This window comes from Carcharodon carcharias, chromosome 4, assembly GCF_017639515.1.
Source record: "Carcharodon carcharias isolate sCarCar2 chromosome 4, sCarCar2.pri, whole genome shotgun sequence".
Classification (NCBI taxonomy): domain Eukaryota; kingdom Metazoa; phylum Chordata; class Chondrichthyes; order Lamniformes; family Lamnidae; genus Carcharodon; species Carcharodon carcharias.
In genome coordinates, this window is record NC_054470.1 from 124058212 (window position 1) to 124075541 (window position 17330).

General features: G+C 42.3%; 1 protein-coding gene across 1 annotated transcript in view; it reads right to left on the reverse strand.

Moving 5' to 3' along the window:
• Positions 1-17330, reverse strand: part of fer (fer (fps/fes related) tyrosine kinase) — a 416238-nt gene that overhangs the window by 27008 nt on the left and 371900 nt on the right. Inside the window, exons 17-18 of the mRNA XM_041185738.1 lie at positions 14152-14306; positions 11111-11233 (exon numbers count right to left, since the gene is read on the reverse strand). Coding sequence (XP_041041672.1) covers positions 11111-11233; positions 14152-14306 — 278 coding nt within the window. The remainder of the gene's footprint in view (positions 1-11110; positions 11234-14151; positions 14307-17330) is intronic.

The following is a 17330-nucleotide window of genomic DNA, read 5'->3' on the forward strand; positions in this document are numbered from 1 at the left end:
GTTGCCCTGGGAGTCCTCAACATCGATGCCAGACCCCATGAAGTCTCATGGCATCAGGTCAAACATGGGCGAGGAAACCTCCTGTTGATTACCACGTACCGCCCACCCTCAGCTGATGAATAAGTGCTCCTCCATGTTGAAAACCACTTGGGGGAAGTACTGAGGGTGGCAAGGGCACACAATGTACTCTGGGTGGGGGACTTCAATGTCCACCAGCAAGTGTGGCTCAGCAGTACCACTACTGACCAAGTTGGCTGAGTCCTAAAGGACTGGGTCTGTGGCAGGTGATGAGGGAACCAACAAGAGGGAAAAACATAGTTGACCTCATCCTCACCAACCTACCTGCCACAGATGCACCTGTCCACAACATTATTGGTAATAGTGACCACTGCATAGTCACTGTGGAGACAACGTCTGGCTTTACATTGAGGATACCCTCCATCGTGTTGTGTGGCACAACCGTGCTAAATGGGATAGATACCAAACAGATCTAGCAACTCAAGACTGGACATCCATGAGGCGATGTGGGTTATCAGCAGCAGCACAATTGTATTCGAACACAATCTGTAACCTCATGGCCTGACATATCCCCCACTCTACCATTACCATCAAGCCAGGGTATCAACCTTGGTTCAATGAAGATTGCAGGAGGGCATGCCAGGAGCAGCATCAGACATACCTAAAAATGAGGTGTCAACCTGGTGAAGCTATATCACAGGAGTACTTGTGTGTAAAACAACTTAAGCAGCAAGTGATAGAATCATAGAGATCTACAGCACAGAAAAAGACAGGACTAAGTGATCCCACAACCAAAGGATCAGATCTAAGCACAGCAGTCTTGCCACATCCTGTCGTGAATGGTGGTGGACAATTAAACAGCTCACTGGAGGTGGAGGCTCCACAAATATCCCTATCCTCCATGATGGAGGAGCCCAGCACATCAGTGCAAAAGATAAGGCTGAAGCATTTCCTACAATCTTCAGCCAGAAGTGCTGAGTGGATGATCCATCTCAGCCTCCTCCGGAGGTCCCGAGCATTGCAGGTGCCAATCGTCAGCCAATTCAATTCACTCCACGTGATATCAAGAAACGGCTGAAGGCACTGGATACTGCAAAGGACATGGGCCCTGACAATATTCCAGCAAATAGTACTGAAGACTTGTGCTCCAGAACTTGCCGCGCCCATAGCCAAGCTGTTCCAGTACAGCTACACCACTGGCATCTTCCCAGCTATGTGGAAAATTGCCCAGGTATGTACTGTATACAAAAAGCAGGACAAATCCGACCCAACCAACTACCACCATCAGTCTACTCTCCATTATCCGTAAAGTAACGGAAAGGGTCACCAACAGTGTTATCAAGTGGCACTTGCTTAGCAATAACCTGCATACTGACACCCAGTTTGGGTTCCACCAGGGCCAATCAGCAACTGACCTCATTACAGCCTTGGTTTAAACATGGACAAAACAGCTGAACTTCCGAGGTGAGGGGAGAGTGACTGCCCTTGACATTAAGGCAGCATTTGACCGAGTGTGGCATCAAGGAGTCCTTGCAAAACTGAAGTCAATGGGAATCAGGGGGAAAACTCTCCGCTGGTTGGAGTCATACCTAGCATAAAGGAAGATGGTTCTGGTTGTTGAAAGTCAGTCATCTCGGTTCCTACACATCACTGCAGGAGTTCCTCGGGGTAGTGTCCTCGGCCCAACCACCTTTAGTCACTTCATCAACAACATTCCTTCCATCGTAAGGTCAGAAGTGGGGATGTTCGCTGATCATTGCACAATGTTCAGCACCATTCGCAACTCCTCAGATACTGAAGCAGTCGATGTCCAAATTCAACAAGACCTGGACAATATCCAGCCTTGGGCTGACAAGTGGCAAGTAACATTTGCACCAAACAAGTGTCAGGCAATGACCATTTCCAACAAGAGAGAATCCAACCAGCGCCCCTTGATGTTCAATGGCATTACCTTCACTGAATCCCACATCATCAACATCCTGAGGGTTACCGTTGACCAAAAAATGAACTGGATTAGCCATATAAATATTGTGGCTACAAGAGCAGGTTAGAGGCTAGGAATAGTGCGACAAGTGACCCACCTCCGGACTCCCCGAAGCTCGTCCACCATCTACAAGGCACAAGTCAGGAGTGTGATGGAATACTCCCCACATGCCAGGATGAGTGCGGCTCCCACAACACTAAAGAAGTTTGACACCATCCAAAACAAAGCAGCCCGCTTGATTGGCACTACATCCGCAAACATTCACTCCCTCCACCACCGATACGCATAAGCAGCAGTGTGTACCATCTACAAGATACACTGTAGGAATTTACCAAGGCTCCTTCAAAAGCAACTTCCAAACCCATGAGTGCTACAATCTGGAAGGAGAAGGCAGCGGGCAGATGGGAACACTACCACCTAGAAGTTTCCCTCCAGGTCACTCACCATCCTGTCTTGGAAATATATTGCTGTTCCTTCACAGCCGCTGGGTCAAAATCCTGGAACTCCCTTTCTAACAGAATTGTGAGTGTACCCACACCACATGGATTGCAGCGGTTCAAGAAGGCAGCTCACCACCACTTTCTCAAGGGCAACTAGGCTTGGGCAATAAACACTGGCCCAGCCAGCGAAGCCCACATCCCGTGACTGGATAAAAAAAACCTCTACTCATAAGAAAATCCCTCTATCCCCGGGATTAACCTCGTGAACCTTCTCTGGACTGCCTCCAATGCCAGTATATCTTTCCTTAGATAAGGGGACCAAAACTGTTCACAGTATTCGAGTATGGTCTAACTAGTGCCTTGTATAGTTTGAGCAAGACTTCCTTATTTTTATACTCCATCTTCTTTGAAATAAAGGCCAACATTCCATTTGCCTTACCTATTAACTACTGAACTTGTGCGCTAGCTTTTTGGGATTCATGCACGAGGACCCCTAAATCCCTCTTATGTTGCAGCTTTCTTCAGTCCTTCTGCATTTAAAGAATATTCAGCTCCTCTATTCTTCCTGCCGAAGCGCATAACCTTAGACTTTCCCACATTATATTCCATCTGCCACATTTTTGCCTAATCACTTAATCTGTCTATATCTGTCTTGTAGGCTCTTTGTTTCATCCTCACCACTTGCCTTCCAACCTATTTTTGTGTCATCTGCAAATTTAGCGATAGTGCATTCACTCCCCTCACCTAAATCAATATATATTGTAAATAATTGTGGTCTCAGCACTGATCCCTGTGGCACTCCAGTAGTTACAGGTTGCCATCCTGAAAATGCCCCCCTTATCCCAACTCTGTCGTTTCTGTTCTGTTGAAGAGTCATACAGACTCAAAACGTTAACTGTGTTCCTCTCCGCAGATGCTGACAGACCTGCTGAGTTTTTCCAGGTATTTTTATTTTTATTTTTGTTTTGAATTTCCAGCATCCGCAGTTTTTGCTTTTACCTTTGTTGTTTATTAGTTAGCCAGTCCACTATCCATGTTAATTTACTACCCCTAACACCATGGGCTCTTATCTTATTAAGTAGCCTTATATGTGGTATCTTATTGAAAGCCTTTTGGAAATCCAAATATATTACATCTACTGGTTCGCCTTTATCTATACGGCTTGTTACCTCCTCAAAGAATTCTAATAGATTTGTCAGGCATGATTTCCCCTTCATGAAGCCAATACTGACTCTGCTTGATTAGATTATGTATACTTAAATGTTCTACTATTACATCCTTTATAATAGACTCCAATTTTTTCCCAATGACAAATGTTAAACTAACTGGCCTATAGTTACCTGTTTTTTTTGTCCCTCTCCCTTTTTGAATTACATTTGTGCTACATTGACAGTTTTCCAATCCTCTGGGCTGTTTCCAGAATCTAAGGGCTCTTGGAAGATTACTATCGGTGCATCCAGTATCTCCGCAGCTATTTCCTTTAATATCCTAGGATGCAACCCATCAAGTCCAGGTGACTTATCAGCCTTTGGGCCCATTAGTTTCCCTAGTACTCTTTCTCTAGTGATAGTTATTGTATTTATTTCCTCCTCAGTTTTTGCCCCATGATTACTTAGTATTTTTAGAATACTATTACTGTCTTCTACTGTGAAGATTGATGCAAAGTATTTATTCAACACCTCTGCCATTTTCTGGTTCCCCATTATTATTTCCCCAGCCTCATTCTCGAAGGGGCCTATATTGACTTTGGCCTCTCACTTTTTTTTAATATATTTAAAGAAGCTTGTTTACCCTCAAAGTTTATTTTCTCCCTCTTCATTTTTTTTTGTCATCTTCTGTTGGTTTTCAAAACTTTCCCAATCCTCTGGCTTACCACTAATCTTTGTCACATTGTATGTTTTTTCTTTCAAATTGATACTATCCTGAACTTCCTTGGTTAACCATGGTCGGTATATCCCCCTCCTACAATCCTTCTTCCTCTCTGGGGTTATCTTCGTTGTGAGTCATGAACTATTTTCTCATTTTCTAGGTGGAAATACCTCGAGATCTCCTCCCCAAATCAGGAAGGAAGGTTCTGACGGTGGAGGTAAACTCGAAGGCCTTTGTTGTAATAAAGTGGGACACATTCGTTCAAAATGCTAGAAGTTGCAAGGGAAACTTATTGAAGTTCATAAGAGAGAGTCCGAAAAGGGGACTCAAAAAGAAAATGTCATGGATCAAATTGCAGCTTTAACTAAAAATAAGGGTCTGGAGGTAAACACTGCTGTGAATGGAGATGTAGTGAATAAGATAGATGAGAAATGTAAAGGGTTTTTGTCTAAAGGGAGGATAACCCCTTTTTCATCAAATAATGCAGTTAAACCCATAATTATATTAAGTGATACAGAAGCTACTCAAACTCTTTTGCTGGAGAGGGACCTAGTTTTCCCTCCAGAGTTCAATGAAAGCCAAAGCTATGGGGTAACGGGATAATTGGAGAGTATATCCCAGTTCCATTGTACAAAGTGCAATTGGAGTGCGATTTGTTGTCTCAGTCGGTGGTTGTAGGAGTGGTTAAGAAATTACCTGTGCATGGAGTTGATTTACTTCTGGGGAATGATTTGGCGGGGGTGAAGGTTATAGCTTTGCCCATAATTACGGAAAGCAAGAGACAGGCTAAAGAGACAGAGCAGTTACAAGAATAAGTTCCTGATATTTTTCCATCGTGTTTGGTGACCATAGCAATGGCTAAACAAAGTCCATCACCAGAGGTCAAAATAATATCACGAGCAGATGTTGGAGTAGCTGAAACATTCTTTAAGGATGAGGATAATTCAAAGGAAGTGTTTGGCAAGTTTTCATTAATTGAGGCTCAGAAAGCAAATCCAGAGCTAAACAAGTTAGCACAGTTAGCTCACATTAAAGCTGAGGCTGAAGGAGTTCTGGAGTGCTATGACCTTAAAAACGAAGTTTTGATAGAGGAAATGGAGACACCATCACAGACCTGCAGATGAGGAATGGATGGTTGTTCGTCAGATAGTGGTACTGCCCAGATAGCGTAAGGAGATATTGCGAGTAGCACATGAAATCCCTATGGTAGGATGTGTAGGAATACGGAAAACCCAAGCATCCATAAACAGGCATTTTACCTGGCCAAGTCTTCATAAGGATGTAGTGCAATTTTGTAAAATGTGTCATATATGTCAGGTAGTAGGTAAGCCTCAGCATGTAGTCAAACCAGCACCTTTAATACCCATCACCCAAAAAGGAAGCAGGACATCAGTACATCCTTACAATCATGGATATGACAAACTGATTTCCAGAACTATTCCTTTAGGGAAAATTACAGCTAAGTTGGTAGTGGAAAAGTTAACTCAGTTTTTCACTCATTATGCCCTACCAATTGAAATACTATCTGACCAAGGTTCTAACTTCATGTCTAACATTTTCCAGGGCATAATCAGCAGTTTGGGTATCAAACAACGAAAGTCTACATCTTATCACCCACAGACATAGAGAGCTTTAGAGAGATACCATCAGGCTCTCAAAACCATGATTAAGACTTGTTGCCATGAATACCCAAAGGATTAGATTTCTTACTATTTGCTACCAGAGATTCTCCAAATGAATCTACTGGATTTAGACCATTTGAATTGATTCTATGGTCATGAAATAAGAGGTCCATTAAAAGTGATTAAGGAAAAGTTTCTAAAGCAGAAAAACAAATCTTCCATGTTAGATTACGCGTCCATGTTTCTAGAAAGGCTCACAAGAGCATGTAAAGTGGCACGAGAGCACTTAAAAATTTCCCAAGCCAAAATGAAAGAATGGGCAGACAAACATGCTACAACTAGAACATTCCAAGCATGAGATGAAGTATTGGTATTATTACCTTATCAGGGTGAACTCCTGAAAGCGAAATTCAGTGGCCCCTTCGAGATGGTTAGGAGAGTTAGTAAAGTGAATTATCTGATAGATACTCCTGAGTGTAGGAAGAAGAAACGGTTATGTCACATAAACATGTTGAAGCAACATCATTGGAAAGAAGATGATAAAATAGAGCAAGTGTGCCAGGCGGTAGGAATAGTGGAGGATAACAGAGACAGTAAGGGCAAGGTAGAAGGAGAAGTAGATATTGCCCAAAATGAACCTCCTACAAATTGACTAGCCAATATGACAATGCTGGGACAGTTAGACATTGTGTTCTCAAAATACTTAGAGGAAGGACCAAGGAAAGATCTAATAAGGTTACTTAGGAAGTATAAGGGAATTGTTGGGATATTCCTGGATGTACTATATTAGCAAAACATGATGTGGGTGTAGGAGACTAAGTGCCAATAAAACAACATCATTATCGGTTGAGCCCAGACAAACAAGCTCAGTTAGAAACAGGGATCCAATATATGCTGGACTGTCAAATGATTGAGCCTAGCCAAAGTGGCTAGAGCTCACCGGTAGTATTGGTTCCTAAGCCAGATGGATCCACTAGATTTTGCATAGACTACCGGAAAGTGAAGCAGTAATGAGGGCAGATTCGTACCCAATTACTCGAGTAGAAGATTGCATCGATAGGGTTGGCAGTGCCTCATTTCTTTCTAAAATTGATCTATTGAAAGGGTACTGGCAAGTGTCATTAACATCAAGGCCGAAAGAAATATCTACCTTTGTTGCACCAAGTGGGTTGTATCAATGTCTAGTCATGCCGTTTGGGTTTAAAAACACCCCAGTTACATTTCAGAGAGTTATGAATCAAGTCTCATGAATCATAGCTGAAGTAGGCCAACTCCAGCATGATGCCACCACCAAACACATCTTCCCTTCACCCCCCACCCTGTTGGCATTCCGCAGGGGCCATTCCCTCCGGAACACCCTGGTCCACTCCTCCATCACCCCCTACAGCTCAACCCCCTCCCACGGCACCTTCCCATGCAACTACAGAAGGTGCTACATCTGCTCTTTTACTTGCCCCTTCCTCACCATCCAAGGGCCAAACACTCCTTTCAAGTGAAGCAGCACTTCACTTGCACTTCCCTCAATTTAGTCTACTGCATTCTCTGCTCCCAATACAGTGTCCTCTACATTGGAGAGACCAAACGCAGACTGGGTGACCACTTTGCGGAACACCTTCAGTTGGTCCGCAAGCATGACCCAGGCCTCCCTGTCGCTTGCCATTTCAACACACCACCCTGCCCTCATATCCACATATCCGTCCTTGGCCTGCTGCAATGTTCCAGTGAAGCTCAACGAAGACTGGAGGAACAGCACCTCTTCTTCCAATTAGACACTTTACAGCCTTCTGGACTTAACATTGAGTTCAAAACTTCAGATCATGAACTCTCTCCTCCATCCCCACCCCCTTTCCAATCCCCTTTTTTCTAATAATTATTATATATATATATTTTTTAAATATATTTTTCTTTTCCCACCTATTTCTATTATTATTTTTAAATTTATTTCCATCCATTGTTTTATCTCCACCTTTTAGCCTATTTCGGTCCCTTCCCCTCACCCCACCTCCAATAGGGCCATCTGTCACTTGCTCATTCCACCCTTAATGTCACAACAATATCACCACTGTCAACACCCCTTTGTCCTTTTGTCTATGACATCTTTGGCAATCTCTCCTTTGCCTCCACCTATCACTGACTCTCTATCCAGCTTCACATGTCCCACCCCCCTTAAACAACTTTTATTTCACCTCATATCTATTTCTCTTCAGTTCTGATGAAGAGTCATACGGACTCGAAACGTTAACTCCGTCTTCCACTCCACAGACCTGCTGTTAGACCTGCTGAGTTTTTCCAGCTATTTTTGTTTTTATTTCAGATTTCCAGCATCCGCAGTATTTTGCTTTTACCTAACTGTGTGGCTTATTGAGATGATGTTGTAATATATAGTAACACATGGGTAGAACATGTAAAGCAATTAGAGGACCTGTTTAAGCAATTGCAGTTGGCTGGTGTAGTCATAAATCTGGCCAAAGGCGAATTTGCAAAAGCAAGGGTAACTTACCTAGGTCACATCGTAGGACAAGGGCCGGTGTTGCCAAGGACAGCAAAAATGAACGTTCTAATAGAATTTCCCATTCTTAAAACTAATCAAGAAATCCTCAGAGTTTTGGGAATGTGTGGGTTTTATAGGAAGTTTGTGCCTAACTTCAGCAAAATAGCTGAACCTCTCACCAATTTGTTAAGAAAACAGGCAAAAGTACTATGGACAACAGAAAGCCAAGCAGCCTTTGAAAACCTGAAGGCAATCTTAATAAATGAACCAGTGATGGCCGCCCCTGACTTTACTAAACATTTTAAAATGGCAATTGATGCTAGGGCCTTGGGGGTATGTGCAGTCCTATTACAAGATGATAAATTAGGGATAGAGAAGCCATTGGGGTACTTGTCCAAGAAACTAAATCAATATCAGAGGAAGTACTCTACAGCAGAAAAAGAAACTCTAGCATCGTTGTCTCTTCAACACTTTGAAATTTATGTATGACACAATAGCAAAGAAACACTAATCTACACTGACCATAATCCGCTGGTGTTCATTGAAAAGTTTAAAACTCAAAATGCGAGACTGTTTAGATCGAGTCTATTATATCAACAATTCAATGTAAAGATTGTCCACCTCGCCGGCAAAGATAACGTGATTGCGGATACATTGTCCTGGCTGTAAAATACTAAAATAATTGTAAAATACTAAAATAAATTAAAGGGGTAAGGAATGCTAAAGATTGTATAAGGGGGAGGAAGGATAAATGAAAGTCTCGTGTTTTGTGGTCCATGTGTCAAATGCATTGTCATCAAACGCATTTTTGAAATGGCATTTCATCTCTTTTAAGGGTGCAGGCATGTAAGGAACGTGTCTTTTTACTTCTATTGGACCATTGTAAAGAACATATCTTTTTATTTTCTGTTGGACTGTGGATTAAAATTACAATGACTGCAGTTTGAAAGACATGTCCACTAGAACAGAATGAGAGATATGTACAATCTTGCAGTCCTGGAACAGAGTGTGCCATGAAAGACAGGATGGTGCTGTAATAGAATCCTGGACCAAGAAAGCTGCTTGGCAACAATGTTTTAATTGGCTCCTGACCAGGTGACCAGGGTGTATGTGAGAGCAGTGCAGCAGAATAGCTCATAGCCTGAAAGGAAAAAGACCTAAAACCTCTCTCTCCTGTGTGTGGAAAATTCCAGTCATTCCACATTAATAGCTAGCTGGCTTTTCTTCTCAATCTCCTCTGAAAACCTCTGTCAAGAGGCAAAGGGGAAAATCACTCTTAGAGACATCGAAAGGCATGTGCTCAACCAGTGAACTAAATACAGAAAGTGCTGGAAGACCACCTTGTGTCATCGACAAGAATTGAAAGGAATTTGGAAGACATCGATCAAAATCAACCCATCGAATCCTGTACTCCAGAATTGGTACTATTGAACTGTTTTACCCCACCCTTAAAATCCATGTTTTTGTGTGTCTTATGTATCTTGCATGTGTGTGTATAGGGGTTTAAGAAGAGGATACAGTTTAAATTATAATGTTGGAAACTAACAGTTCATACTTCTTTCTTTTGCCACTGGTTAATGACAGTTTGTTCAATAAACAGTTATTTACTTATTAAGTTTACAAACCTGGTGCTTGTATTCTGTGAACCTAAATTAAACAGTTAGGTAGAACTGGGGCAGTCTGGTGGTTTAGTCAAACTTTTCACATTTGTCACAACACGGGGAACACAGTGGAGCTTGATATTACAGCACACTATTGAGTCGTGACAGAGCTACAGATATGTATAACTCCAACAACACTCAAGAAGCTTGATACCATCTAGGACAAAGCAGCTCTCTTGATTGCCACCAGTGTGTACCATCTACAAGATGCACTGCTGGAACTCATCAAGGCTCCTTGGACAGCATCTTCCAAACTCACGACTGCAACCATTTCGAAGGACAAGGGCAGCAGACACATGGGAACACCACCACCTGGAAGTTCCCCTCCAAGTCACTCATCATCCTGACTTGGAAATATATCACTGTTCCTTCACTGTTGCTAGGTGAAAATCCTGGAACTCCTTCCCTAACAGCATTGTGGGTGTACCTACACCACATGGACTGCAGCGGTTCAAGAAGGCAGCTCACCATCACCTTCTCAAGGGAAATTTTGGATGGGCAATAAATGCTGGCCTAGCCCACTACACCCACATCTCATAAATTATTTAAAAAAATACAAAGATAATCTATAGTTGATTGCAAAATGTGGGCAATGGCCATCATAGTCAAGTTTGTTTATAACACAGAAACAAGCCATTCAGCCTAAGTTGCTGTTTATACTCTCCATGAGCAGGAGTCCTGATTTTATGTTTGGCCTGCTCATATGTCTCTTTACAAAATGATATACAACATCCACTCTTGGGATTGAATCTCATATCTTTTAATTTAACTTCAAGTCTGCAACACATGAGCTTTAGGCACTGAGATGTTAACTAAAGATGATCTTTGAAGCAGATTTGTTTGTGAATTGCATCTGTAACATCTGATCTAGAAAAGGCTTTTACATCATCCTACACATGGCGAAAAGTTTACAAATCACAGAAAGAAGACAAAAAATAATACAGGCCCAAACTAGAACTACTCAAAAATCTGTATGTAATACTGTACCAGTATTAAGGTTTTAGTATTGATGCTTAAAACTGTACCTTTTTCAACCTGTTCCCGTGCCTGTTGGTTGGTCATTCCAGGATATGGACACACTCCCAAGCTGAATGTCTCCCACAGGAGTATCCCATAGCTCCACACATCACTCTCGGAACTGTATCGCCCTATGTGACAGGACAGTATATCAAAATCCCTTCATCAATATCAAGCATTGGATTTTCTTTTTGCCTTATAAACAGTACTTAAAAATAGATAAATCATAATTTATTATAAAAGTCTTGAGAAGACTATATTATCTACAATTAAGTTTTTTATGGTGTGTAGCAAGGTGGGTTAAGTGTTCTTTTTCTTCTTGATAAAGATGACAATTCTTGCTAGATATAGTTCTTCCTTCCAATACCTAGCTCAGGTGGCTGTTCTTCACGTGCAAATGTTCATATCAAGTATTGACAGTCTGGATCAGACCCTCCCCAAGTTCTTGTTATGATCCTGTTAGGGACCAGTAACTTATCGTTTAAAATAAGTGGAGTTTGAAATTCAAGATATCTGTTCAGAGAATAAAGCCACAAGATTCCACGGGTTTTGAACAAGAATAAACCTTACTATACAGGGTCAGAAAGATAAAACAGTTCTCAATATCTATCTTATACTCTAACATTCAGTGTTAATATGAGGTACATGTGAATTAACAGGCAAACTGTGGTTGAACACATCACACTGCATGATAAATGGCAGATGCCACCAAGGCAGATTCCATGGATTTCTCAACAACCCACCCACTCATCAGTCAACCAATCTCGTTGAAATTCTGTTTTGCTCAAGAGGGATTCCAGTCATCACCTTCGAAAACCTAGCCTTCGAACTCTCTCCAAAGGCTGCTCCAACTTGGACTGCCTCAACGACAGGCCACATTGCAGTGTTTCAATCTCATCTCCTTGAGACTCTGCTCCCTTGGTTCCCAAGTCTGCACCAACTCACGAGCACAGCTTCAGCTCTTCAGAGCACAACTTCAGCTCTTCAGCTGCCCTGGATGATACTTTCTCTCCATAGTCTTGGGTGCTGAGATCAATTGCAGTGGCCCTAGTGGAATTAGCTAACACAGCAGACATTGATTTCAACCTGCGACTTCATTAGTCTGTACTGGTTCTGTTCCACACTGAGTGCTTACCAACTAAATCATCTGGAATCTTATCAGGCCTTTTAAAAATAGATTAATTAATTTATAGATTATGACATGATTCAATGACCAAAGTAATGCAATTGCACAGGAAGCTTTTACAAAGCTGCATGCTGCAACTGTAGCCTGCTAATTTGAGTCTCAGCGAATAATTTCTTGTAAATGTGGATATTTTCATGTGTGTTACGTTCCAAGCCTAATTTACAGTAGTCAGTGTTCAGCTTGATGGAGGAATTAGGATGAGAGCTGGAAGGGTTTTCAGAAAATATTTAGGATAATTTCTTTGCTTATCTGGTAGAATTTGTTGACTGTTGATGCCTTATCTATTGTTTGCAAAATACTAACAAGTTTGATAAATATAGCTAAGCAGAGCAAAAAAAAATTTAAAGTCAAAACGTTCAAAATAAGCTTGAGATAATGGCCCAGAGCTCCTGCTCCCCAGGGAGTCGTACCCTGGAGGTACCCCAGAAGATGCACTGGGGGACCTCCTGGAAGTCCCCACAGAGAGACTGCAAAGGAACTGCCAGGAAGTTTAAATTTGCGTTGGGTCATTACCCTGCACCTGGAACCATCTGAAACTCCGATTTAAATCAGAGATTTCAGATAGTTCTGACTGTTAGAATGGTTACCCAGGTAATGTTAGAAGGATTAAAATAGCTTCTTACCTCTGGGTAATTATATCACTGACTACCCACAAACCCTCACTGGAACTCCCAACTAGCCCCCTGACCACCCTCCCTGACCAACACTCAATCTCCCCAACATCCTGACACCTCGTGACTACCCTCCCAATGCCCAGACTACCATTCTGACCACCCTGCCACCTCCCCTGACCACACAACACCCCCAGACTAGCCCCCCTACTCCCTCAACTTCCCCCTCACCCCCACCCTTCTGACTACCCTCCTGATTCCCCTTACCACCCCCCTCCCCCGACCACCTGACCCCTCCCACCCACCCTAACCCCTCCCCCCGACGCCTCCCGACCATCCTAACCCCTCCCCAGACCACAATAACCCCTCACCCACTTACCTTTTACACACCTACCTTCTCCCTGGCTTCTCAAAGTGCTGGGACTTTTAACCTTAGCTGGTTTACAACAGCTGGTGCTGTAAAATGGGGGGCATGGCTTCCCTTCCTCTGATGTTGCTGCCCTACACAGAGTGGTCTCTGGAGCTTCTGCACTGCACATTTCTTACCAGGCCCGGGTTGGAAGTTCAGCAAGAAATGTGCAGCTCCAGACTAAGGAATAAAAAGGAGCATGTTGGCAATCAGACTGTGATTGCCACTCCATGGAAATTCTGGCCCAATAAAAGCTTAAATATTGCATATTTCAAGACATGATTAAAATTAACTATAAAACATTCTTTTGTGAGCGTTTAAATCACTAAAGTTTTCACTTGGGGATCATCTCTGGAAGAACTCAAAGCAATTCAGAAATCCAGTTGTAGCAAAGGAAGTCCAACTTTCCACTGAGAGAATCCTATGATGTACTGTGGTAAATGTGCAAATAGAATATGTTCAGGCTGTCAAGCCTCGAAAGCCCAAAGCAATACTACTACACCTCTCTCTCCCCCCAGCGTTACCAAACACGCAAGCATCCATTTTCATTCTGGCCATATTGCCTATCATGTTGTATATCTGTAGGCACTTTATGAAAAAGTGGATTTAAAATTGAACACAAATGAAAGAAAATGTAATAATAATCAAGGCCACCAACTGACATTTTCAAGGAAACATATGGCAATATATTGGAATTAGATTCTAGAAATGCTGGCAAACATTTCAGAATGCCATGCAATTACAATGGAACCTAACTTATTCAATCACTGTAACTAAGTAGTTGCGGTACTAATACATTGCATAAAATTTGCAGAGTTTAGATAAAACAAAAATAATTTTTACCATAGTTTAGGGCCTCCGGAGCTGTCCATTTAATTGGAATTTGCTTCAAGCCAGATGATGAGTAAATTCCATCATCCTCCTGTCTTGACATGCCAAAATCGCTGATTTTAAGTACATTATTGTCACCTACAAGACAGTTCCTCGCAGCAAGGTCTCTGTTAAAGATATAAAATATATGATTATTAAATTGATAACTAGTCAATCAATTAGGTAAGTTAATATTAAGTTAATTAGTCGATAGTAATAGTTAATAGTAAGTTAATTAGTAAATCTTGATGACACCATCAGGAGGCATAAGGCCAAGCTCTTTGGCACTCATCAGGACCTAAATCTGAAAGTGTGAAACTTGGGCATATTGCTTGATCCCAAGCTAGCTTGCTATTATTCATTCATTCCACTAATATGATTTATTTTTTGTACCTAGAAAATTCACCTCTATTCTTCTTCTTCTCTACCCCAATATTGCTAAAAAAATCAACTCCTTGAATATCCTCTGAGCCAGCTTCCAATCTCCATAAAATGTAACTCATTCTGATTGTTACACTTTACATCCTCACTCCCAACACTCTTTCTTTGCCAAGCTCCCAGTACCCCAAAGAACTGTCTTCAAGATACTTACTTCCTTTGGGTTTCAAATTGTCCGTGGTCTCATCCAACCTTATCTCCTCCAGGCATATGTCCCAGCATACAAGATCTGCTTCCTCTATTATACCTCTAGTTGCTGTTCACCAATGACACGCTGTCCTCTGATCCTTCCCTCTCCAGATTAGCTCTGCTTGTCAGCAACAAGCTGACCACTGGGGCCTACATTATAGCTGAGCAGCCTGTCTACAAAAAGGTAAATTTACTTCTAAAATGAAAAAAGAAAAAGACCAAGTATAGTGGCCATGAAAATATCCAAGAGAAACAATGTACCTGTTTGGTGGCAATTTATATTCCTAGCTGTCACTTAAGTGTTGCATTTGGGATCTGAAGCATGAATTATAATGATTGGAAACTGGAGTCTGAATACAAATGGATGAGAAATAGAACCAGCATTAAACTTATCTCACCCAACACAATGAATAATTCAATACTGACAAGTTTAAAACAGATACCAGATACAGAGTTGCTCTTTGGTTTCTGGTGGAATTGGTGGCAATGGGACGAAGACAATCATCAGGGCATAATTGTTAGATCACGTTTCTAAGATTACCATTTTCTTCTGTGCTATCAATAACTCAGGAGGGCATGAATTTTATATTTGATACCAAACAATGGTAGGGGCTGTAGCAACAATATAAAATTCAATTGTATGCTCAATTGAACTCAAGTTCATTTCATATAATTGCTTTGACAAAGCAGCTCACAATACATTTTCTTTTATTAACATTGTCCTGGAATTTACTGGAGTGGGGCATTCATACAATGTGATTCATTAGTTAGACCTTTCCCCCTTCCCTTTCAGCTCAAAAAATATTTGCACTGTAGGAAATAATGGTCTGAAAATCATAAGTAGGAAATTTTTCAGTAGCCTGCCAGGGCTGACACAAAACAATATTAATCATGTTGGACAAATGTTTTCACAAGGGCTCATTAGTGGCCAAGGACATAATGCAGGAACATGCCTATTTAAAGGCATACCTGGCCAAATAAGAGGGAGTCTCATGGCAGACATATCTAAACAAACTGTCCGAGAGGAGGTAACAAGATGTTCAAAGAAGAGATAAGTGAAGGAATGGTCTCACGGGGCTCATGCGCAGATAGAATGGTCTGCCCTGGGTATCTATTGCTGCATAATTGAACAATACAGTGAATCAAATTAATAAAGCAAATGATTGATGTGAGATATCTACTGGCCCCTAAAATAAGGTATATAAACCGCAGTGAAGAAGGAAAGCAAGGCAGATGAGGGAGGCTTCCCCGAGAGGGATCCATGCAAGCTTCAGCTTAATACTTCAGCCAGCTACAGAGATACAGAAGGAGAAGATTGATTACCACAGCTACGCAGATCAAACAGTTATGCCTCAGATTCTGTCCATCTGATCTGAGACCAGTAAAGCTTCTCACTTGCCAAGGGTCATATGTCCACTAAAGGTTGAATTTTGTCAGAGAGGGTCAAGTCGACACTAGAACTGAAAGTGGGAGCCAATGCTGCTCCGGGGAACAGCGGGACCCTGGGACAGCATTTTGCTGATGGCACTGAATTAAAGTTGCCAAACCAATCAGTGGGCTGGCAGCTCAGCAGCACCACTGCCAGCAGTTGCCATTTCTGAGGCTGCATCGCTAATAATAGGGTGTCTCAATGCTGAGGTACCCTCAAAGACAGGTGGGGAAGCCTGGGCCAGGCAGGCAGGCGGTGGCACCTTGGTTCCAGTAGCAGCTGGGTGCAAGGGCGGCTATTGCCTCTGGCAGAAGCCTCTCTCTGGGTCATGGAGAACTCATCAAGGAGGGTCCCACCTCCCCAGGAACCCACTGGGCAGCTGCCAGGATTTATCTGGCAGTCTCTCCATGGGGCTGCAGCCCCTCCAAACACTGGTAAAATACCAGTGGGGGCAGAATGTGGTCTTTAATTGAGTGATTAATTGCCTCAATTGGCTGCCTGGTGGATGGCCACACCCCTGAGGTTCCCACCATTGCAATATGCCATGGCAGTAGAAACATGTCAGGCTTCCCTCCCGATGCCTTCCCCTAATGCCAGTTTGAGGCCTCCATGCAAATGGACTTCCAGGCTGCACTTGGAAAACATTGTCCATGTGATGCCCAATTAGCAGTTCCTAAAGGGAGTGCTGCAGGTCATCACTAAAAAGGTACGTTTAAAAAAAAACTTTTCTGAATGTGAAGCCAAAAGGTGCAGGATTTCCCCTGGCAACATCACTACAGTGCTGAAGACCAGGGCTGGCCCCTAACAGACCCCTTCAGCATTGCTTCCCTCCCTTCTGCCCCTCACACAAGTTCTACTTAAGTTCTTCTCATTGCTGGTACTGCAGCAGATAGAAATTTAAATTTGCTTCACAGGTGAACTGCCTAGGCAGACTCTGCAAGTGCTTGCATTTCATCAGCCAAGTATAAGTGAAGCCAAGGCCCAATATCAGATATGCCTCAGACCTCCCTATTCTGATGAAAGGAGCATTTTCATTGGAGGAATTAACAAGGGAGTTAAAAGTATGAGCTGCTGGAAAGTACAAAGCTATACTACA